General features: G+C 39.8%; 1 protein-coding gene across 4 annotated transcripts in view; it reads right to left on the minus strand.

Moving 5' to 3' along the window:
- SWAP70 (switching B cell complex subunit SWAP70) overlaps positions 1–25,953 on the minus strand; it is a 150,975-nt gene that overhangs the window by 15,398 nt on the left and 109,624 nt on the right. For 3 of the 4 annotated variants that reach the window (XM_019975353.2, XM_070803689.1, XM_019975352.2), the window contains 5 exons: positions 19,858–20,031; positions 8,110–8,337; positions 6,427–6,573; positions 5,210–5,318; positions 2,507–2,688 (listed from right to left, as the gene is read on the minus strand). In XM_019975353.2, the coding sequence (XP_019830912.1) occupies positions 2,507–2,688; positions 5,210–5,318; positions 6,427–6,573; positions 8,110–8,337; positions 19,858–20,031 (840 nt within the window). The remainder of the gene's footprint in view (positions 1–2,506; positions 2,689–5,209; positions 5,319–6,426; positions 6,574–8,109; positions 8,338–19,857; positions 20,032–25,953) is intronic. The other variant, XM_070803690.1, reaches the window with a different exon arrangement.

Here is a 25,953-nt window from a genome sequence, read left to right on the forward strand (position 1 = left end):
ACACAAAGGATTTTTAAGGCAATATAAGTGAAAAAAATACTCTGAATGGTATTTATAATGTAGATACATGTTGTTATACATTTGTCTGAACCCACAGAACATACACCAAGAGTGGACCCTAAGATAAACTATGGACTTTAGGTGACTAGGGGTGTCAGTGTAGACTCATCAACTGAAATAAATGTGCCACTCTGGTTGGGGACGTTGATTCTGGGTGAGGACATGTATATATTGACACTGGAGGTATGTACGAAACCTGTGCACCTTCCTCTTAGTTTTACTGTGAACCTAAAACATCTCTAAAAAAAATTAAGTCTTTTAATAAAATTACTTGAGTAACACTTTAAAGAAATCTGGGAGGAAAAAAAGAAATCTGTTAATTTGTTAAAGAAAAATACCAGGGAATTTCCTGGCAGTCCAGTGGTTAGGACCCCACACTCTCAGTGCCAAGGGCCCAGGTTCAATCCTTGGTCAAGGAACTAAAATCCTACAAGCTGCACAGTGCAGCCAAAAAGAAAACACACAAAAAAACAGCCTACCATAGTTTCTTATTCCTCCTTCTGAATTAAATGAGGCCTTGTATCAAGTCTCACAAAATGTAATCTCATTCCAGGTGATTCAAATATTCATCTAAGTAGTATTTTTATAAAAATGCTTCAGTGAAAAACTGGAGAATTTTTTTTTGACAAGAAAAGAAATTTAATAATTATTAAAGGATCCATAATAACTGCTTTCCAATATTTACCCATCAAACCTCAAATCAGCTGCTTTAATGATTCGGTAGAACTAGGATGTGGCAAGGTGGTCGAGGTCAGCTGAGGTCTGACCAACTCTGGGTACGCATTCACGTAGCACAGAACAGGGAGCTACATGCTCCTGGAGGTTGAGTTAAAAGTCGACGAGTTTAAAAGGGTCCCAGATGGATGAATCTCAAATGCAGGATGCTAAATGAAAGAACCCACATACTGAAAACGTACATACTCTATGATTCTGTTTATATGATAATTTGGAAAGAATACAGGAACAGAAAACAGATCAGTGGTTTCCAGGGGCCAGGGGTAAGGGGAGAGTCTGAATACAAGAGGCAGCATGAGGGAATTCTGTGGGGCACTGGCATTGTTCTAAATTCTGTCTGTGATGGTTTCAAGAATCTAGGCACCTGTAAAAACTCATAAACCTATACCATGATATTGCGATTTACAGTAAGAAATACATAATACTTGGTCTTCGTTCCAGTTTCTGGCACGGATCTCCCCAAAGTCTTGGAATTTCCTAAGTGTTGAGAGTGATAATAAAGTGACTTTAAGAAAACAATGGATAGGGGCCGGTTGCCAATGAAACCTACCATGTGATTAGAGGGTTGGAACTTTCAGTCTGACCTCTGAGGAAAGGAGAGGGGCTGGGGGTTGAGTCAATCACCAATGTCCAATGATGTAATCAATCATGCCCGTGTAATGAATCTTCCATAACAACCCAAAAGCACAGGGTTCAAAAAGTTTCCAGGTTAGTAAACATAGGAAGACTTGGGGAGAGTGATACGCCTGGAGAGGGCATGGAAGCTCCGTGCCCTTTCCCCACATGCTGCCCTATGCATGTGTCTATTCCTGAGTTACAGTCTTTTGTAAGAAACCAGTGACTAGTATGGAAAACATTTCTCCAAGTTACGTAAGCTGTTCTAGCAAATTAATCAAACCTAAGTTGGTGGGGGCGGGGGCACTTCCCTGGTAGCTCAGCTGGTAAAGAATCCACCTGCAAAGAAGGAGACCTGGGTTTGATCCCTGGGTTGGGAAGATCCCCTGGAAGCAGGCATGGAAACCCACTCAGGTATTCTTACCTGGAGAATCCCCACAGACAGTGGAGACTGGCAGGCTACAGAGCACGGGGTCACAAAGAGTCAGACGTGACTGAGTGACTAAGCACAGCACAGCACAAGAGAAGGGGCTGTGGGAACCTCTGACTTACGGCCAGTTGCTCAGAAGCACAGGTAATAACCTGGACTCAGGACTGGCATCTGAAGAGGGAGTTGGGGGCGGAAGAGGGGCTGGTGGTGGTGTCCAGACTGTATCTTTGACTCCAAACAATAAGTAAAATCCACAATTCTAATACTAAGCGTCTTCCAAGATCCTCATGAGTGAAGATGGGAGCTAAAGGGAAAACCTAAAAAGGCAATGGATCCTATCCATTCACCAAAAGTGACCCTGACATCCTCAGGAGAAACTTCTCATCTTTCACTGAACGAATTCAACTGTGCTTACTGTTCTTACAAATGTTCTTTTCTGGTCAATGAAATATCCCTGTTGTCCTGAGACCCTCATACTCTTCAAGGGCTGGGAAAACAGTGTCTCACTCAATGGTCTAGATACACTTCCTGGAAGCTCAGTTCACCAAATCATCTCCCTACAGTCACTGTTAACCTAGTCCCGGTAGAACTGAAGCTCATAAGCAAGATCACAGAGGTTCCTACAGAGAAACGGGAGCCCGCCCCCAGCCCAGCGCCCACTCTCACCTTCCTCACGGCCTCCAGCTCCTGCTGTTTGTTTTCGTTTGCTATCTGCAGCTCCTTCATCTGTCGCTCCAGCTCCTCCTGCTCGGCCAGCAGCTTCTTCCGCAGCTCCTTCCGACGCTGGCGGGCTTCTTTGTGTGGTGGGGGGCTGCCCAGCTTCAGGAGATGGATGGTAGAATGGATGGCTGTGAAAGGCATGAGAGAAAAGATGGGAAATACCTTTTATTCTCCGTGAGCCTAACCTGAATGGCATAGTGGGAAGAAAATCGGAAACCCAGGGTAATGCTGATCCTGCCACTGAGCAGTGTTGTGACCGTGAGCCAGTCACAGAACCACTTACACATGGGTTTCTCACCTCTAACCAGAGAGAGATGATCTCTTGAGTCCCTTCCAGCTCCAAAGTCCCATAACTGCCTATCTGTGCTTAAATAGACTTGATTTGGGAACATAACATGCACTTGAGGAACTCCCAACACTTGCAACTTCCTTACTTAACTTCCCAAAAGGCCAAATAAGAATAAGACATCACAAGGGCTGAGATTCAAAATTCCTGGTATCTGATTTGCTACCTGCTGTAAGTAGTCCGTCCTAAAGGAAATCAGTCCTGAATATTCATTGGAAGGACTGACACTGAAACGGAAGCTCCAATACACTTTGACCACCTGATGCGAAGAACTGACTCACTGGAAAAGACCCTGATGCTGGAAAAGATTGAAGGCAGGAGGAGAAGGGGATGTCAGAAGATGAGATGGTTGGATGGCGTCACCAACTCAATGGACATGAGTTTGAGCAAGCTCTGGGAGTTGGTGATGGACATGGAGGCCTGGCGTGCTGCAGTCCATGGAGTTGCAAAGAGTCAGATAGGACTGAGCGACTGAACTGTAGGTAGTCTGCCCCTCATCTATGCCTTATGAAACCATCTCCCTATATACTCCCTTCCCAAGGTGGTAACAGCCAATACCATATATTGAATATTTGCTATATATAAATATATGTGTGTATATATATACATACACTCTTTACACACATTATCTAAGTTTTGTATGAAATCTGACTTCTTTCCTGATTGTTTCCATTATCTAAATAGGTAGTACAGGGTGGGGGTGGTGAAAGGGAGGCTCCAGAAGGAGGGGATAAATGTGTACTTATAGCTGATTCACATCATTGTACAGAAGAAACCAATGCAACATTATAAAGCAATTATCCTCCAATTAAAAATAAAATCAAAAATAAATAAACAGCCAGTACTTTCACACTGTTCAAATTCAAAAGCCTGAAAGGACAGAGATGAAATGTCCGTCCTACTCCTATTCCCAAGCACTGAGCTCTTCACTCCACTACCAACTAACACCAACTGTTTCTGTGCATCTTTCTTGAGATACTTTAAAAGCAAATACAAATAAACATATATATACACCTTCCACCTTCCACGGACATGGTGGCGGCGTAACACTGTCCTCAGAGCTTGAGTCTGTCCTCTTACTTCCCCTGGAGAGCTTTCGTATCAGCACACACTGCACAGTACTGATCAGTCCTCCAGTGTGCGGCTGCCATCATCTACTCAACCACGCCCCGATCAGTGGACATGTGTTTATAAATCTATCACAAACAATCCTGCAACGACGTGTCATTTTAAAAATGTGCAACTGTATCTTCACTATCTCATTATTAACCCTCACAACTCTGAGCGGTAGGTACTATCATTAGCCCCATTCCAGAGAAGAAAGCTGCTCCAGAATTCCTAGTGACCCAGGAGAGAGGATCCAGACCCATGTACACTTGCCTCAAACTCTCAAGCTACATCAAAATGACCACAATTCTCAATAAACAATTTTACCTAGATTCAAGAATATAACACTGAGAATCCCCTTTCATGATTAAAGAGAAAATCTCACTTTAACCTTTACTAATGCTGGAGTGATATTTTAGTTTAAAAGTTATTAAATCATGAGTTTTCATTCTCAAGATATCTGAAACTAGTGATTTCCTGTGAAAGTAACAAATCTTGAAAATTACTTGAAGTATTCAAAACCTATTGCACAACCCCTCTTTTGTTTTACATATTTCTAAATACTCAAAATGGCCACTTTAAAATTCTTCATGGTCCTTAAAGGGGGAAATTTCATATTCTCGAAACAGTAAGAGTAAATAAATAAAACGGAGAAGGTCCAGTTTGTACTTTTCCCACAAGTTCACCAGGCAAATGAACCTGATGAAAATTTTGGGAACTCCTCTCAGCTTGTTTTTCTTTTAGCTACTGGGCTTCACACAGAAATAACTATAGGCAATGGAGAACAATGCCGAGCATCTCTGTTGTTGTTCAGTCACTCAGTCGTGTCCAAGTCTTTGAGATCCCATGGACTGCAGTATGCCAGGTATCCCTGTCCTTCACCATCACCCAGAGTTTGCTCAAACTCATGTCCATTGAGTCAGTGATGCCATCCAACCATCTCATCCTCTGTTGCCCCCTTCTCCTCCTGCCCTCAATCTTTCCCAGCATCAAGGTCTTTTCCAATGAGTTGGCTGTTTGCATCAGTCATGAAAGTACTGGAGCTTCAGCTTCAGCACCAGTCCTTCCAATGAATACTCAAGGTTAATTTCCTTTAGGATTGACTGGTTTGATCTCCTTGCCGTCCAAGGGACTGTTAATGAAAAACAGAAAGTGCTCTTAAGTTATACCATGACAAGTAATAAAAATTATCTTACCCTGAATCCACTCTTGTTTCTTCTTCTTATCTGAAGCACTGATTTCAAAGGTCTTATCGAAACATTTTATGAGAAAAAGGCATTTCTTTCCATCTTTGTCAGGCAAGGACTAGGACAGAAAGCAAAATTAGTCTTTCAAATTTTACTTTCAAGTATTTAAATTCAAACTTAATTACTTATACAAGAAGTACCTATAAATGAATATTACTGGTTTATTTATGCTGCCCTCTAGGCAACAATACTTAAGGTAAAAACCACCCCAGATTCATATACGACATCTAGACTGGGAGAACCAACACCACTTGATGGGCCACGCGATGGCCTTTCCTGAGCACAGCAACCCTTGTACACTGCACCTTCTACCTGAACACGTCTCTCTCAGGAATCCTGGAAAATATGCCCATGGAACTGTTCCAACAGGTATAGACACCCAGGGTGACTCCCACACCCTGCATGTGTGTCTCTCCCTTCCTGGCACCAGGGGTGTTGTTGCCAGCAAGCTGTGGTTCTTGTCCTATATCCTTATAAGCAGACTGGCACCGTCCATCATAATCCTGTGAGTCTCCATGTTTAGCTGACTCTAAGAAAACCCCTTACTGGGCACGGCACACCCTTACTATTAATACATACCATTTCATCCATCAAGACACATTATCATTTATGAATGAGATCTTAGGTATTTTAAATGTTCTTCAACAAATACAGATGTGGTAATAATTCAGATATAAATTAAAAATTCAAAACATTATGTTCTTGAGGACTTCACCTATTTACAGAATTAGCAGTGATAAAGTGTTCTGAAAGTCATACCAGTTATTCAAAGACATGTTCTTTTGGTTTATTTATTACACTCAAAAAAGGCCCAGGTGCTCAGATACACTCGTGATTTCAAACGCTGTCTTACTGATTTTTTTTTGGCTTTCTTATTTATGACTCCATTTTACTCAAGAAATGATTCCTTAAATATACAAATAAATGAGATTTAATCCCTATACTTTATTCTCGAATACAAGACAGAAAATAAATTCACATTAGAAAAAAATGTTGTCAGGTATCTGTAATTTTTTGGTTCAGAAACTATAGTTACTGTATGCCTATATTATTTTAGAAATGTGAATTTTAAGATTATTTTTAAGGCTCTAGAGTCTAGAAGAAGGAAGATAAACTACTTGAACAGCAGGCGGCAGCACTGGAAAGAGGTAACCATTGACTCTTACCTCCACACAGCAGTTCTCATCCAAGAGAATGTCTCCTTTCTTATCTTTCAGATCCTCGCTCACATAATAAGAAATTATGTTGGGTTTTAATACAAACCAGCGTTCAGTCCAGTTTTTCCGTCTATGGCCTTTTTTTATCATGTAACCCTAGATAAGATTAAATCTGATATAAATGCTGGTGCTTTTCCTTATAAGAGCTGGTATCTCTTCCTTTTAACACACACACACACACCCTAACTGTGATTCTCAGTAAATCTAGACCTCCATTATTGAAAATGCTAAACGGTGTCAGTAAACCTGGCCAAGCATGCCTTCTCAGACAATCACCCTCTGGCACCAGCGCACCTCTCTACCTGCTCTCTCAGGATTCTGGAGGATGAAATCAGGAGCAGAAAATGACCAGTTGTTAGGATCCTAGCTTCTAAGTATAGCTTTTAGGCTCACACTTACTAGGCTTGTATTTTCTTCCCATATGTCAGCCTCAAAGATGTGTGATCCAAAATTTTATTTCAGCAAGACTACACATTACTACAGGCCAAAACACTTCAGGATTGTTCAAGAATAGCTAACATTTCACACAGTAAATCTATAGGTGCTGACAGCATCAAATATATAATAATATTTTGGCTGTATCACGTGATCATTATATTAAGTTCTAATCACATGACTCGCTCAGTTTGCTCGCTCCTGACATTTAAACCAAGGCCATCTCATACGGCTGTTCATCTGCAGTTCTATATTCTGCCACCCTAATGGGCCTGGAAATCCTCTTCAGAGACCATGTTTCCTAACTTCTTACAGCACCAAAAACCTACACAAATTAAGCCTCAATTAAAGTTTATTGATAGGCTACATCTGAAGAAAAGAGCAAAAACAACATCATTACCTAAGAGGGCAAAACAAGGACCAACCAGTAAGAGTTATTATTCAATATAATAATGTAAGACATCTGAAAGATCCACTCAAAATATATAAATTCTATTTGCATTATGTTTATTAAACAGACTATGTATGTCAGCATATGTATACCATAAATATTATCAGATGCTATGCAGGCACTGAGAATACAAACTTTGTAACCTAATATGATAAACACAACTTTATTACATAAAGGCACTTTTCCCCAAAAGGAAGGGCATTTTTCTGATTTCATAAAAATTACACATATCCTATAGAGAGGTTAACACATATAAACATTATAGTAGTAAGTCGAATAATAAGAAAAGAAAAAGAATAAAATAAAATTCATAGAAATCCCACAACCCAGCAGTGATCACTCCTAACATTTTGGCACCATCCCTCCAGACAGCTCTACACACACATATCACATTGCATGAAAGGGATTACAAGACACCTGCTGTTCCACAACCTGTTTTCTTCACTGAAGAGCGTGCCATGGGATCTTTCAGATGAATGAGTATAGATGAAGGCATAACACGAAAGTACTACGTTCAGAAATGTGATCATATAAACAGTTCTTTCAAAATAGTAACTTCCCAGTGTTTAACTGTAATTATTTATAATGTAAGCCCAACACAAGACTGAGAAAATAAGAAATGTTATTCCTGTTCTAAATTAGTGTGAAAATATAAGTGACTTAGGCTCATCTTTGTGATAAAAATCTTTTATTTCAAACATGTCAAATTCTAAAGGTGAGGAGAAACACTGTTACAGGATGCTTACCTGTTTCAGCACATCTAATATTAGCTCATTGAAAACCTCGTTAATTGCCATGGACACAGTCTGCCGATCCATGCCTTTGCTGAACTGTCCATTTCCAACAAGCTCAATCAGTTCCCACGCAGAAAGGCCATCTTTACTGTCATCAAAGTTGATTTTATAATTTTCAAATTGTTCTTGTTGCCAACTTACTCCCATAGCTTCTGTAAGTTTCTTAAGCAGGTATTCAATCTAGAAAAAGAATTTAATAAGTATTATTGCATAACAAAAAAAAAAAACTTTTAAACTTAAGTATGTATCTATGTTATTACACTAAATAACTAAATTAAAAGGTCAATTTAGGAAATATTCTTTTATAGTTCCAAGTGTATCTTTAAAGAATCTTGACACCCTCAAGGAGAAGGGTATGGATAAAATGCCCCTGAGTCTATGCTAACTTAGAATAAAGTAATCAAAATCTGGAACCCTTAACAGTGTATTTGTATAAAGAACAAAAGCAAACTGCACACAGACATGATCATACACTAACTAACTGATGTGATCCGTTTACTCTGTTGGATTTCAACATATGAGAATACTCATTTTGCTGAACCAATATGCAAGCACTAAATAATCATCTCAAAGTATGTACAAGTTAGTCACCAATTTATAAATTTTCCACATAAGCCAATTATTTGAAATTAATGCTGCCGCTTCTCATTAGAATTCTAACAGTGTTGCAAACAATGGTGAACTCCTAGACTGGGCCAGAAAAGTTTATTGAATTCTGAAACACATAGCTTTGTATACAAAAATAGTAGAAAATACTGCACTCATCCCTCCAAAAAGCTCTACACACACACAACGTTGGCATGAAAGGGATCACAAGACTCCTGCTGTCCAATAGCCATTTTTTTCTGATGAATGAGCGCACAATGAATGGATGTGCACATGACATGAAAAGTACTTTAAAAATGTAAATGAAATAGTAACAGTTCAAAAAAAACCCACTGTGAGGCAGTAATACTGAATTACAATTGATGTCTCTTATCTTCTGGAAAGCCTGGGTATCCCACAGTGCTCTCTCAAACTCAACATATCCAAATATGAATGAATCATCTCTACCTTTCAAATGGCTTCTCCTCCAATTATGGATTTCAGTTGTGAACAACACCATTCACCCATGCCAGGACGACAAACCATGCCCCACTCCTTTACATCAAGATCAGTGACAAAATCCTACTGTTTTCATTTCCCCTCTTTAAACTCTGCCTGGCTCCCTATCACCTCAAAGATAAAGGCAAGCTCCTCTGTGTCCCCTGTGGTCACTCACCCCCCGAGTACTGTCTCTAACATTTTCTCCACGATGCCTCACTGCAGATTTTACACCCCACCAACACCACCATCAACACTGATCCCACACAAGCTCTATAAAGGGCTAGAGCTAGCTGCTAGTTAATATTTAAGACTTTATACATCTCTGCTATATGTTTTTCTTTGTTTTGGGTTTTCCTTTTTAACAACCCTTTAAAAATGTAAAAACTATCTTAGCACAGGGGCTACATAAAACCAGGCTGTGCACTGAATTCAGCCAGTAAACTGTAGTCAGCCAACACCTGTGGAAAATTATAAGTAGTTTACCCATGTAACACACTTTTTCATGCTTCTATGCCTTGCCCCATGCTGTCCTGTTGAGATTACCTTTCCCCATTTCTCTACTCAGTTATATCCCACCAAAGACCTGCAAATCAGGATCTGCATTTTAACAAGAACCCCAGGTACTTCCCTATGCATATTAAAGTCTGAGAAGCACTGCTCTGGTTAAAGTGCTCTGACCCAGGTCAGGTGTTCCTCTTCTGAACTCGGTATACTGTACAGAAAGTATCTCTATATTCAAATGCTGCCCCTTGCTGATTTTTTGAACTCCTTATAGGAGGGACAATGTCCCACTCATCTTTGAATCTCCAGAACTCAGCATCGTACACAGATGTAGTAGAGCTCAGTTAATGAAACGGAAATAAACCAAGCTAAACCTCAATTTTCTCATCAAAGAAATGGGTATAATAAAACTTATCATATAGGACTCCCATGGGGATAAAATGGGACAAAAATAGAACATTGTGCACAATGTCTGGCATAACAGGTACTCAATCAATGCTACTTCCTTCTGTACTGCACCCTTTCAAATGACATTTAAGAAAGCATTCATGAAATAACACAGAATGAGGAAGAATGCAAAATTAAATTTACCTATGATTTCCACTGCATAAAGATTATGTCAATATTCTGACAAATACTAGAGAAAAATATTACAGTCAATTTTGTTACAGATAGGATTATGAATTAATTTCTTTCTCTTCTTTGCAATTCCAATTTGGTTATAATGTTGTTTGTGAAATAACATACTTTAATAGGAAAAGAATGTGAACAATAGGAAAAACATGTTTGCAAAGAAATACACACTCACAAAACATCACAAGGTCAAAAAATATGAAGAGCTCTACTGATGTAATTTGATGAGATATTATAAGCTCCTCCAGTATGCAGATTATCTAATACCCTAAATCTAGCATACAGTGGGGTGTTCAACAAATGTTTACTCGCTGGAGAAAAACACACTCAGGTCTTTCCTTTCTCTTGTTGGAGATGTACCTGTTAAGCTTGTGCATCTGCTGTTAAGTTTAACAGATATTATTTTCTTGGTTTTTTAAAAAAATTATTTTTGCCTGTGCTGAGTCTTTGTTGCCACACATGGGCTTTCTCTACTTGCAGCAAGCAGGAGCTACTCTCCAGCTGCAGTGTGAGGGCTTCTCACTGTGGTGGCTTCTCGCTACAGAGCACAGGCTCTAGGGCACATGGCCTTCAGTAGTTGTGCCATGCAGGTTGTGACACGTGGGCTTAGGTCCCCTCAGTATGTGGGACCTTCCCAGGCTAGGGATTGAACCCATATCCCCTGCACTGGCAGGAGAGTTCTTAACCACCTGACCACCAGGTAAGTTCTTGGCCTTTAAAAAGAAGTAACAGGGACAGGAAGTGGAAAAAGAGAAAAAAGGAAATCAAGAAGAAAAAAGGGAAGAGGGACAGAGAGAACAGGATAGAAAAGAGAAGGGGAAAAAAAATGTAAAGCAATAAGGCACAAGAAAGAAAAACTTAATTATATAAACAATTGACCAAAGTAAAGTAACTCAGAGGCGTTCTCATGCACAGAAATTCAATCTCCCTAAGGCAGCAGAAAGAGGGCCCATGCTGCCTGATCACAACTTGGGATAAAAGCTGTATAGGCACTCCTAGAAGTTTCAGTAGTGAGGCTGTGGGTGTGGCCACATGTATGGACAGGATGACAAAAAGTGGGTGTGACAAGACAGTGCATCTGACTGACCATTAGTGCAAGTCAGGAAACAGCAGGGAATGACCCTGTGCCCCTCAGTTCCTCTTGTATATTGGAGCTTCAATTCCTCTAGTTTATTGGAATGTCTTTTACAGTGTTTCCTGTCTGCAGCAAACTGAGCTCTTCTACAGGCAGCTCTCCAGGTTCCTCGTGAACCTTTCTGAACATGCCCTCCCCAGCCCTTCAGAGTTTGTCATCAGGGCCCAGTTTGTGCTCTGCATTCCCAGTGACTGCGCCAGGTAACTAATCTAGATTCATTTCCTGTTGACTTTGAACACAATCACATACTTCTCACAACCAAGTAACTTAAGAACCTCTTAGTTTGTTATATTGGGCCAAGGAGAGACAAACATTCCCATTCTCAACTATTCGATCATACTAAATAATAAATCACGTGTTGCTGTGTTAGTCTGAGTGGCCTGCACCAATTCTAAGAGCTCATTCAGTTTCAGGAAGCAGCTTACTTCCTCCTTCCAAGGCAAGTTGCACCAAAAATAACAAAGAATAAACTTTCAAGCTGCATGTGATTTTTGAGGCCTCTGGCTCTGAAACTTCTTTGTTAAAAGTTCTTTCCTTGTAATCATTAACGAGGGTCTTTACTGACTTAATTCAGATTTTACTTCACTGAGGATCTCTTAAAACTCTTTCAGGTTTGAGATTTAACTGCATGAAGGCAATTCTTCCAAATAAGCAACAGACACATCCTGTTTTCTTCTCGGCTCAGTGGGAAATGAATACTAACATAAAAACTATACTTCACACACCCACATTTCCAGGAAAACCATTTGACAAAAATTTCGGAACCATCTCAAATGGGGACACGCTAGTTCTGGACTTTAGTGAAGTAAGTCACTTGTTTATTCAATGTTCTTGATACTACTTTCTGGGTGATGGGAATCTGAATCAAAAGCAAATTTATCTATACCACTTATGTTATTCATATAACTACTACTGTTACTTATGTCTAATACAGTATTAATCAAAGGCGGAGAATAAAATCTCACTTAAAAACATTTTGGACTTAAAATGCAAATGATCATTATGATAAATGACTTATTGGAAACATAAAGATTACTTTAAATTTATAAAGCATAAAATCAACTGGTAATATTACAAATCAAATTCATACGTGACAAATTAAGACATTATACTTCAATTTTACTTTAAATGTGTATGTTTTCACACTTAATTAAAATCTGTAAGCCTAAAACTAGTTCCAAATACAGTTTTTTTAAATACTTAGTACCATAAAAGTATTTTAATAAATACTTAGGAAGGAAGCAAAATCTAACAGAGAATGGAACCTTAAGCAATAACTCCACTGTTTTTCACAAAATGCGCAACCTTGAATTTGCATTGCTTGAGCAAAGGCCAGGAGATGTGCTAAGAGCTAAATAAACACAAGACCATATTTTAAACCTTAGGAGGCTGGTTCAGCATTCAGACAAAGCTATTTCACACAAATCTGTTTTAATGATCCTTTCCTTCCCCACACAAGTACTCCTGGCCACAGAGGAGTAATCTGTAGAACTCACTCTAATTCTACTTCTAATCAGAAGAACGGTGAGGGAGCTAAGGACATCAAAACAACAGAGTAAGTCCAAACTGACAGGAGAAGGTATGCTGCCTGGGGTTCCCTTCTCAAATGAGACTAACTTGTTTAGGAGAGGAGCAAGACACTCTTGTCAGCCTGCAAAGAGGAAAACAAGCAAGCTGTGGAGTCTTGGCTGGGCTCTGGGTGCAGAAAAATAAAACTCATGGCCCACCTCAAGTCTTCTGTGAGTCCCAGTTTTTCAGGCCACCCAAAGCAGAAATCTTTTGAGTGTCTTAGGCAGGGCAGTCAGGAAGCTGGTGCCGACGGCTCCCTCCACAGCCTGTGACTCAGTGACGACTTAAAGCCAATGACAAGTCCTCCCACATCAAGTCAGAGCTGCTTCAAGGAATACGGTAAATCTCCCTACAAAGTAATTTCTAATTCTAAGGTCACTTTCAAGTCCACCATGTATATTTTGGTGATGGAAAGAACCAAAAGATCATGGGTAAGAGACCCACTACATCTCCAGTTCCAAAGAAAATCCAGAATGAAACTACAAAATGTCTTAAACGACAATAATGGAGATTTTATTATCATAATTTTTCCAAGCAGCAGCTAGGTTTAAAAATACCACTGGCATATCTACATCTATCAACATTCTATTCCCTTCCATATGTTTCTGTATTAAGATAATTTTCATGGACAAAAATTCCATAACATGTTTTAATTTCCCCTTTAACATATGTGCACAATTACATTATTATTATTAAACACTGAAAAACTGTTCCCACCACTATAGTGAACTTTGCTTTCTCCTTGCTTATCAATGACAACCTAATTGTTAAATCCAAGGACAACTTCTCATTCATCACCCTCTAATTTTTCTATAGCACCTAATGCTAGGAACTACTTTTCTGCTTCTTAGAACTTTTTTTTCCTTTGGCACCCATGACTCAACACTCTCCCAGTTCTCCTACCTGACAGACTATTAAACTTCCTTTACCAAATCTACTTCCTCCCCCGGCTACAGAAACATACCCGTGGTTCTGTCCTCGGCCCTCGCTTCTCCCACCACCGTCTCTTTCTTCCTGACCTAACCGACTCCCACGGCTTCCCTGTCTCTGTCTCCAGCCCTGGCCTCTCACGGCTCTGAACGTACTCTTCCAGTTGAAACAAGGCAGTTCCACAAGGATGATCCCCTCACAATGCCAACTGTACCAAACCGTCACCATACATCACACCCCAAATAGCTCATCACCAATGCTTCACATACATCAACTATTTTAGTCCTCACAAGTGTCCAGTGAAGGAAGCAATGATCCCCATTTTCCAGATGGGGAAACCCAAACAGGGAGACTAAGTAATCTGTTCACAGTCACAGAGCCAAAAGGTGGTCAAGCAGGGATTTAAATCAGGCAGTCTGATCTGAAAGATAAGGCTTTAAACAACTACACTGTATTTCCTCCCAGTTGCCCAGACCTGAAAGTTGTCTCTGTCCCTGCACATCCATCATGCTCCAGTTAAAAAGGACATGTGTCATTCATTTTTATTGCCCAGCACCTAATCCCTCCCTTTTTTAGTTATTAAATTACATTAATTTTCAATGACATGTTTACAGCATAATGTTAACTGAAAAAAAAGAGCAGGGAAAATTTTATATATTGTACAATTACACTGTATTTTTTTTTAAGTCATGAATAGAAAAAATATAAAAAGTATCTCCAAATGCTAACCTTGGTTTTCTTTCAGTGGCAGAACTACAGAACTATAGAAAGAAAGTTCTTTATACTTATTTGTAGAAATAAGTAGAATAAGAATCTAACATTTGTGTAATTAACAGATATTTTATAGGGAAAGTGAAAGTGTTAGTCATTTAGTCATGTCCAACTCTCTGTGAGCCCATAGACCATAGCCCACCAGGTTTCTTTATCCATGGAATTCTCCAGGCAAGAATACTGGAGTGGGTTGCCATTCATTTCTCCAGGGGATCTTCCCAACCCAGGGATCAAACCCAGGTCTCCTGCATTGCAGGCAGATTCTTTACTGTCTGAGCTACCAGGGGAAAGATGCTATTTATAGGGAAAGTTCAGTTCAGTCACTCAGTCGTATCCGACTCTTTGTGACCCCATGGAGTACAGCACGCCAGGCTTTCCTGTCCATCACCAACTCCCTGAGCTTGATCAAACTCATGTCCATTGAATTGGTGATACCATCCAACCATTTTATCCTCTGTTGTCCCCTTCTCCAGCCTTCAATCTTTCCCAGCACCAGGGTCTTAATCCAATGAGTCAGTTCTTCACATCAGCTGGCCAAAGTATTGGAGCTTCAGCTTCAGCATCAGTCTTTCCAATGAATATTCAGGACTGATTTCCTTTAGGATTGACTGGTTTTATTTCCCTGTTGTCCAAGGGACTCTCAAGAGTCTTCTCTAACACCACAGTTCAGAAGCATCAGTTCTTTGGCACTCAGCTTTATGGTCCAACTCTCACATCCTTACGTGACTATTGGAAAAACCATAGCTTTGACTAGATGGACCTTTGTTGGCAAAGTAATGTCTCTGCTGTTTAATATGCTGTCTAGGTTGGTCATAGCTTTTCTTACAAGGAGCAAGCATCTTTTAATTTCATGGCTGCAGTCACCACCTGCAGTATTTTGGAGCCTAAGAAAATAAAGTCTGTCACTGTTTCCATTGTTTCCTTATCGATTTGCCATGAAGTGATAGGACTGGATGCCATGATCTTAGTTTTCTGAGTGTTGAGCTTTAAGCCAGCTCTTTCACTCTCCTCTTTCACTTTCATCAACAGGCTCTTTAGTTCCTCTTTGCTTTCTGCCATAAGGGAGGTGGTGTCTGCATATCTGAGGTTATTGATATTTCTCCCTGCAATCTTGATTCTAACTTGTGATTCATTCAGCCCATCATTTTGCATGACGTACTGTACATATAAGTTAAATGAGCAGCGTGACAACATACAGCCTTAACGTACTCCTTTCCCAATTTTGAACCAATCTTTTTGTTCCATGTCCAGTTCTAAGCTGCTTCTTGACCTGCATACAGATTTCTTAGGAGGCAAGTAAGGTGGTCTGGTTTTATAGGGAAAGGATGCTATTAATTTTTTAAAATAACTCTCTCTACCAGCTCCCTGACAGAAGCCAGTAAAACTTGGCTTACATATAGCAGGTCTGCCTCTTTCTGACCATGAAAACCAGTGAAGACACACAAAAGATCAGAGTGACAGCCACCAAACCCTCACATAATTAAGCTCTGGGCATGAATCAGTCATTCATTCATTCTATGAACTAAAAATAGTGCACAAAAGCTCTTATCACTGATCTACTTTTATCTCTACAGGGGCTTAGTAGCAATAGTTATTGTTGGGAGTATCATTTCATTATTAACCTTATTAGTGAGGAAAGTTCAAAGTAAAACCCTAAATGAGTAGTCTTCAAAATGACATGTTTCAGGTACTTCTGTTCTCTAGGGTCACAAATGGAGGTTGTCTAGGGCATACTGAAATTCCATATCTCAACTCTCACTCTTTGGAAAAAACCAGTAGGCTGCGCACTGAAGTGACTGACCCCAGAGTCTAATCTTGACCATGACCAAAAGAATGACCAGGTAAACAGACCAGTCCAGAGTGGGAGAAGCTAGCAAGCACATTGATGAAATCAATGCTAACCCCCTTATGTCTGAGGAATTCCCAATGTGGAAGCTAAACACAAATGGACCCTTTTCAAGCCTTCTCTGCAACTAGTTCATGGCACCTGACCTAGATCATAACAATCAGATGCATCATGCCCTGTGATTAGGAAGTAGGCATAGAAAGCTCTCTGTGGTAGCAAGAACAGCTGCAAGAAGATCTGAGTTCCTGGGCAGCAGCATGCAGGGCCAGAGATATTCCACAGTACAACACAGTTTCCCTGTGGTTCCTCACTACACAGCCTCCACATCTGGTTTTCAGCCATAATAGCCATTCTATAAGCTACCCAACATTTTTTAAATTACCTTTCTGGCTTAAATCAGTAAGTCCAGCTGCTTTGAAGACTGGCAATTCGCCAAGTGAGATACCTCACTCATTTCAGACATGCTCTTCCTTTGCTTTCCTGCCTTACATGACCTCGCCCTCTGTCCCTTCCATCCAGGAGTATTCTCCTTGGCTTTTTCCATTAGTCAAAACTCTTCCATCTTTTAAGATCCAGCATAAGTGCTATTTCCCCCTAAATATAACAGCTAACACTTAATGAGCACTTCCTAAGAGCCAGGCGTTCTTCTCATTTCATCATCACAAAAATAGCAGGAGGTAGATAGTAGCATTAGTCTTAGTTTACAGTGGTGGAAACTGTAGCAAAAATTAAATAAATTGCCCAAGGTCACACAGCTAGTAAGCAGTGATAAAGCTAGAATTCAAATCCAAGACATCTGACTCCAGATCTCTGCTCTTAACCAGGGAACACCAAATTACAGCCCATGAGTCAAATCTACCCTACCAGCCAAATCTGACTCTCAACCTGTTTTTATACACCCTTGCTCTAAGAACAGTTTTCACATTTTTAAGTGGTTGGGGCGGGGGAGGGGTGGGAATCGAAAGTATAATAATACTTCATGGTCCATGAAAATTATATGAAATTCAAATTTCAACATCTATAAATAAAAGTTTTATTGAAGCAACATACTGTCTTGTGGCTGCTTTCATGCTATTAACAGCAGAGCTGAGTAGCTACAACACAGACAATACAGCCAGAAAGCCCACAAAGTCTCAAATATTTTCTGTCTGGCCTTCACTGAAAAAGTTTAAGATGCTGCTTTTAACCACTACATTCTATTGCCTCTCTTAAAAAGACTTCCCTGATCCCTGACTTCTCCCAAACTGGAATAAATCTTTCCCTTCTCTGTAGTTACATGGTATTTGTTCTCTCTTATAACAGGTTGTCTATTTTGCTTTGAATTACACTTGACTTTCTTTTCCTTGAGCAGACTGCACATTTCTTGAAGGCAGGAAGTCATCTTTTTCACTTCAGATTCCTCTTATTGCCTCATTTATTGTTGCCAGTCAATAAATACTTGCTGATTTGAAAAAATATTGCGGTATAGACTTTTAAACAGATTTTCCTAACATGAACATGAATCACAGAAATAAATCGCAGACCAAACTCCATGCTGACAGACTGGATAATAATGGGCATGCTTGATCACTAGTGGTGGGTATACAAATTGGTATAGCCTTTCTGAAGGGGCAGTTCTGCTTCGTTTATCTAATACCCTAAAAGTATGCATTTTTTAGGACTTAGAATTCCACTGCTGACACTGTGGAAAGAAAGAAGCAGACTAGTGTGCAAAAATGTATGCAATAATATTAGTCACAGGACCTAACATATTTACTGAATACGTATCACATGCTAGGCACTGAGCTAACTCCTTTATTTTTTCCCCTAGTCACAATTATTATTTTTTTAATTTTAGATTTTTTAATTGAGGTAACACTGGTTTATAACATTACATAAGTTTCTTATATACAACATTGTATTTCTACGTCTAAATGCACTACAGTGTTCTCGCCACCAAAAATTTAGTTTCCATCCATCACAATACAGTTGACCCTCTTTATTCATTTTACCAGCCCTACCCCCACTACCCCTCTGATAACCACTACTCTGTTCCCTGCATCTACATGTTTTTGTTTGGTTTGGTTAATTATTTTGTTTATATTTCACATATGCATGAAATCATATGTATCCATCTTTCTCTGACTTGTTTCACTTACTGAACTAAGTTCTTTAAATATGAAGCCTCACAACTCTTAGAATAAACATTTTTAAGAGCTCTATTTTATAGATGCTGCTGCTGCTGCTGCTGCTAAGTCGCTTCAGTCTTGTCCAACTCTGTGCGACCCCATAGATGGCAGCCCACCAGACTCCACCATCCCTGGGATTCTCCAGGCAAGAACACTGGAGTGGGTTGCCATTTCCTTCTCCATTGCATGAAAGTGAAAATGAAGTCACTCAGTTGTGTTTGATTCTCTGCGACCCCATTGACTGCAGCCTACCAGGTTCCTCTGTCCATGGGATTTTCCAGCCAAGAGTACTGGAATGGGTTGTCATTGCCTTCTCCGATTTATAGATGAGGAAATTAAAATTCAAGAGGTTAAATAACACTGTCCAATGTTAGAGGATTACAGATGACTTTTTTTAAGGGGAAGACTACAGTTGATTAATCTGATATTATTAGTCTTTTCTAAATTTACAACTGTAATAAGCATATATTATATGTATCATTTTTAGGGCAATAAGACAGCACAGAGCCTTACTCTTGCATTCCCTGCTCCTCTCCCCACCTTTGGAAGCTCAGGGAAAAGAATCCACAACAAAACAAGCAAATGTCCTTTTTAATTTCTTTTGTAAAGTATGGTTTAAAAATAGTCTCCATCCTTGACTTTGACACAGGAGTAGTATTTCCTCACATAAATGAGCCTTGGGAATACCATTCTGGATCCTGTGTGTTTCCCATATAGTATCCTTCAGCTAGTTCTTATGGTTTGCCAACATCTACGTAGGCAGAAAATTATGTTGTGACTTATACTGAAAAAAGACTCCTTTAATGTGAGAATGGATTTGTCTATAATTAGAACAGCTTAAAGAGGAAAAGCCCCACCCTACCTGTAAATATCCAGAGTTACTGCATGACCTCAAATTACTAAGTCTGGGACTTTTTTGGATCCACGCTTTTTTGCCTCTGATCCAAAAAACTAGCACAGGACCTCCTTCCATATCTACACTGAACTAACACAGATACTTCCAAGTTAGATCTATTAGATGCTAAGATAGTCACATAAAACGTCCCAGAGCCACACCTTACCTCTTCTGGCACAATAATTAGTGGGTACTTGTCCTCAGATAAAAAGTTGAAAATAACCCATATTTTAAATGCATCTTCTTCCGTAATGAACAGGGGATTCTTTGTGAGATTTTTTTTGACACAGAGGGTCCAACACATCCTATTGAACTCAATCTTGTCAAAGTTGTCTTGGACCTAAAAAGAAAGGAGGAAAAATTCCAGTGAATCAGTCCAAAATAAGTAGCATGTACACCAAGTAAAACAGAAAGACAAAGCCTACTACAGGCGTCCATTTTAATCAATCCAGCTAACCAACAGCCATTTCCTAAGGAGCTGCTTAGATACCACACTTTCAAAGGTTCAATTAAGAATGTTCTATTGAGCCTGACGCTGAAGTAACACCTGCTCATATGACTCACGTGCCACATGAAATACTAGCTTGTCAAGTAATTTTTTCATGTATAGATATTATCTTCTAAACAGACTACCAATCTTGGTATAGGAGTTGAGAATGTCAGTTATTCAATATGAGCCACATGCGGATATCATTTTTACCTATATGGTCAAAGAAGATACTTTCTCTTGGGAAAAACTATTTAACTGAAATTCTAAAAAGACAGCTCTGCCACTCGGTCATTCAATCATGCGTTCAACATTCCCTCAGGGTCTACTGGTTCGCTTCCCTGGTAGCTCAGATGGTAAGGAATCTGCCTGCAATGAAGGAGACCTGGGTTCGATTTCCAGGTCAGGAAGCTCCCCTGGAAAAGGGAATGGTAACCCACTCCAGTACTCTTGCCTGGAGAATTCCATGGACAGAGGAACCTGGTGGGCTACAGTCCATGGGATCGAAAAGAATCGGACATGACTGAGATGTCTCGGCACACATGCACAAATAAGCCAACTACTAAGCTACATAAGGATATAAAGGAACTATTCTAGTGGTCAAGTGGCGAAGACTCCGTGCTCCCAATGCAGGGGGCCTGGGTTTGATCCCTGGTCAGGGAATTACATCCCACATGTCACAACTAAAGATCCAGCACGGCCAAATAAAGAAACAAACAAACAGTTTTTTAAAAATGAATGATATAAAGATGAAGAATAACTTGGTCCCTGCTCTTAGAACAGTCACAGTTTATTATGAAAAACAGACATGCAAACAGACAAATCTTAACATAACACAGTGTATGATTCAATAGTTTTTACTCATTCAACCGATAAAATGTAGACAGTAGTCATTATCTGCCAGGGCCATCACAGAGATACTGAATATACTGGGTTGGACAAAAAGTTTGTTCGAGTTTTCCCATAAGAGCTTGAAGAAAAACCCTAACGAACTTTTTGGCCAACTCAATACTGCTAGCCCTTGTCTCCAAGGAATGCCAAGACAGTTACAATATAATGTGGTAAGTATTACACAGATGTAAACAGAGGCTTCTGTGGGAACACTGAGGGGCTAACAACCCAATCTTAAGAACTGGGGAAAGGTTTCCAGAAAAGTGATAGAGCTGAGGCCCAAAGAACCATCAAGAGTCAAACAGTTTGAAAACAGGGTAAAGACTGTTACCGGTAGAACAGAACGTGAAAAAGCCCAGAGGTGGAAACAACCATGGTCAGTGTGGAAGAACTGCAGAAGATGAATGTGAATGGGCTACTTGGTACTGCGGGTGGTATAAGTCAGGCTGCTCATAAGTGCAAACCACAGAAACTATCTTGAGTTCCTTTAAACAGATAAGAAAATGTACTGGAAAAGCAATGGGTAACCTCAAAGATCTAACACAAAGGCTAAAAAATCTAGACTCTTGAAACTAAGCCAGTAACAATCCAGGCTAGGCAGTCAGAACTGCAGTTGAAACTGCTCGTGGTACCAGCAGGGGGAGACACCACGGTCAGTATGACGTGAGGCCATCGCTGTTGCCACTGATCCAGTCCTCGAGCCTCCATGTCACTCACTGCAGCTTCAGAGTCACACTGGGTCACATTTCTATGCCCGAGCTACCAGGAAAGAGGGAAGATGAGTATCTAAACTTCTCAATATGTGAGGTATGAGACAGGTCCTGTCCTCCTTCCATACACAAGAAAGGAATTCAGATACTGGACAGTCAGGAAAAAAAAAACACAAACAAATGCCCACTGTATGCGGCATGGTGAAAGACTAGGCTAGAGAGAGTGAAGACCAGATCACGAAGAGCCGAATATATAGTTCAGGGTAAAGAATTAGGATTTATCTGACTTGGAGGAGTGGGAGGGAGCAACATACACAGCCTGCATTTTAAGGCCAGGGACAGTATGGAGAATGGGAGGAGGCAGAGTGGGTAACAGGACAACACGAGCAAAGCAATTCTGTTTAGAGAGAGAGATGAACAAAGTGTGTATAACATAAGGAAGAAGTTGCTAGTTAGCTGCAGGAAGAAGTTTCTCTTTGTGGTTGGCAAACCAGTTTCCCAAGAGTAAGAAGATATCCTTTGTGCTCTGCCTTCGGCACCCAGTCTTGGTCTGACACAGTTTCCCATGCCCCCAGTATACACAAATGACCCCACGAAGGGAAAGTAACAGCTTCTGCTTCTCTTTTTTCTTTCCTTTTCATTTTTTTTTTCTTTAACACCATTTATTGAGGACTTAGCATATACTTGGCATTTTATATGCAGTTTCTCATTTAAACTTTGTGTTGGCCCCATAAAGGTTAAATATCCTCATTTTACAGATCAGGAAACATGTTCAGGAAAATTGGGTACCAAGTTTACATGACTAGTAAATATCAAGACTGGAGTTCAAAGCTTACATTCTATCCCTTTTTTCTATGCCCAACGGCTTGTAGAACTCAGCAGACGAAGGACTCTATTTGTATGATGGAAGAGTTCTCTACAGGACTAGTCTCAAAGGCCAGTTTATCAACTCTAAACACCCACAGCCCTAAAAAGCACTAAGTGGAAGACACGCCACCGGGGGAAATGACATATGCATGGAAGCAAAAAGCTCTGCTCCGAGGAACAAGAAGTGATTCTATGTGGATCATGTGGTGAATTAAGACTTCCTGAGAGGGAGTGGCCAGATTTATGGCTAGAAAAGCAAACACAGACAGAAATCACAAAGAGCTTTATAATTTCAATAAATAAATAGCCTTAGGAAACACCCCGTTTTAGAGCAAAGAACAGCCAGGTCACCTACAGGCCAGATCAGTACTTGGCAGAAAAGACGGTATTTGGGGCAGACCTCAAAGCACGGTGAAACAGTACAAGGAACAGTATTGCAAAGGATAGGAAAGGAGACTGCATGAGCAAGGGCTCAGCAGGAGCGCACACCAACCACGTCTGCGGAACAGCCACAGGATGAAGGGGACACAAACAGGGCAGAGAGAAAGTGTTCAAGCATGTGCATCTTCAACCTGCAGTTCTGGTGAGATATTTGTGTCGTCTGAAGACAATCAAAGGAGGAACTGTAACCTAAGAGGAAAGGCAGATTTGTGAATCAACTGCATGCCGACGAGGACTGAAGCCACAACGCTCAATGAGATCACTGAGAGGAAACTCAAAGTGAGAAAAGAGAGGGAATCAAAACAGAACCTCAGAGGATCTGCACATTTACAAAGAGAGAGAAGGATAAGGAATTATGATGACTGGAAGAACAATCAAAGTGACAGGAGAACCACAAAGACAAAAACTGAGTGAGCAAACAAGAAGACGGTCTGACCAACCCAGCAGTCTCCCCTGTTATCCATGAGGGGTAAGTTCCAAGACCTCCAGTGGACATCTGAAACCGCATGTGTTTTTTTCCTATACATACAAGTCTATGATACAGTTTAATTTACAAATTAGGCATAATAGAAGATTAACAACAATAATAATAAAAAGAAAAATCATAAACAACATATTGTAATAAATGTTATATGAATGTGGTCTCTCTCTTTCTCAAAATATCTCCCTGTACAAATGTTAATGCCTTTTCCATCTTTAAGCACTTATCGTGTACTTGGCCATGACTTTTGCAGTTTTGAGATGCAACAGGAAAACTAGCAGTATTTCTTTTTCCTTCTTCACAATTTCACGGATAAAAGATTCATTCTTACCAAACATATTAGCAATGTCAGCAGGTTTTCTTTCCTTATTAAGTAGAGAAGTTTCACCTTTTCTCTTAAAGGAAGCACTTTAAAGCTTCTCTTTGGCCTATCTGACTTGCCAGCATCACCACTCTTGTGCTTGGGGTCCATTTTTAAGTAAATAAGAGTTACTTGGTAATTCTCTGGTTGTTCACTGGTTAGGACTTGGAGCTTTCACTGCTGTGGCTGTGGTTCAATTCCTGGTCATGGAACTAAAATCCTGCAAGTTATGTGACATGGCCAAAAAAAAAAAAAAAACAGGGGGGGGGGGTTACTTGAACACATTCTCATGTGTTCACTGTAATACCATGACAGTCAATTTGATAACCCAGATGGATATTAACTAACAGGTGGCACATACAGGACAAGGGACGATTCACGCCCTGGGAAGGATGGAGCAAAAAGGTGCGATTTCATCGCACTACTCAGAAGAACACACAATGATTTATGAATTCTTTATTTCTGGAGTTTTCTATTTAATATTTTCAGACCACAGTTGACAACAGGCAACCGAAACCACGGAAAGAGAAACTACAGACAAGGAGGGGCTACTGCAGTGCCAAACGCTACAGAGAACTTAAGAAAGAGTTATTTAAGAAAAGACAGTTGCTGGTTTTGCAACTGACTGGTCACTAGTTAGTTACTTTCAAGACAGCCAAGAAGTCTGTGTATAAAGTCAGACTGCAATAGGATCAGAAACCAAGCAAATTCTCCATAAATTAGCTTTCCCAGGAAATAAATAGTGGCTTTTTGATGCAAGTGCAAGTGCTCACTGTCTTACTTAATTTTAAATAAGTTGCTTGTTTGGCTTATTACTTCTCTATATTCTAATCTGTCAATACTATTCTTTAGTTTAAGAACACTCAAAGGTAAAAGTGTATTAAATGATGGCATTTACACCTTTAAAAAAAAAGGCACAAAATCAGATCATACAGGAAAAGTCCACAACTAACATCATACTTCAAGGTGAAAAACTGCATGCTTTTCCTCTAAGATCAAGAACAAGATAAGGATGCCCACTCTCACCACTTCTGTTCAACATAGTTCTGAAAATCCCAGGCACAGAGATTAGGCAAGAAATGCAAATAAAAGGCATCCAAATTGAAAAGAAAGAAGCAATGACAATCTGAAAAGAAAATTAAAAAAACAATCTGATTTGTAATAGCATCAAAAATACTCGGGAGTAAACTGAACCAAAGAGATAAAAAGACTTGTATACAGAAAATTAGAAAACAGTACTCAAAGAAATTAAAGATGACATAAATAAGTGGAAAGACATCCTATGCTTGTGGCCTGAAAGACTTAACACGATTAAAATGCCCACACTATCCAAAGCATTTACCACAGATTCAATGCAATCTCTGTCAAAATTTCAATGGCTTTTTTTTTTCCTGCAGAAACAAAAAACATTACCCTAAAATTCACAAGGAATCTCAAAGGTCCATGATAGTTCAAACAATCTTGAGAAAAACAAAGGTGGAAGCCTTATACTTCTTGATTTCAAAACCTACTACAAAGATACAGTAATCAAAACAGTACGTACTAGGGAATTCCTTGGCAGTCCAGTGACTAGGACTCCATGCTTCCACTGCAGGGGGCATGGGTTTGATTCCTGGTTGGGGAACTAAGGTCCTGCAAGTCATTCAGCATGACCAAAAAAACAAGAAGAAGAAAGAAAAAAGAAACAGTATGGTACTGGCATAATGACAGACACACAGACTAATAAAACAGAATAGAAAGCCCAGAAATAAACCCTCATTTATACTTAAAGGCCAGTCTCTTCAACAAAAGGTGTTGGAAAATCTCAATGTCCACATGCAACACAATGAAGATGGACCCTTATACCATATTCATAAATTAAGTTCAAAATGGAGTAAAGATCTAAATGTAAGACCAGAAAGTATAAAACTCCTAGAAGGAAATATAGAGGAAAAACTTCATGATACTGGAATGAGCAGTGATTTCTTAGACATGATGCTAAAAAAGCACAGGCAACAAAAGCAAGATTAGACAAAATAACATCA

The sequence above is a fragment of the Bos indicus genome, chromosome 15, assembly GCF_029378745.1.
Source record: "Bos indicus isolate NIAB-ARS_2022 breed Sahiwal x Tharparkar chromosome 15, NIAB-ARS_B.indTharparkar_mat_pri_1.0, whole genome shotgun sequence".
Lineage (NCBI taxonomy): Eukaryota > Metazoa > Chordata > Mammalia > Artiodactyla > Bovidae > Bos > Bos indicus.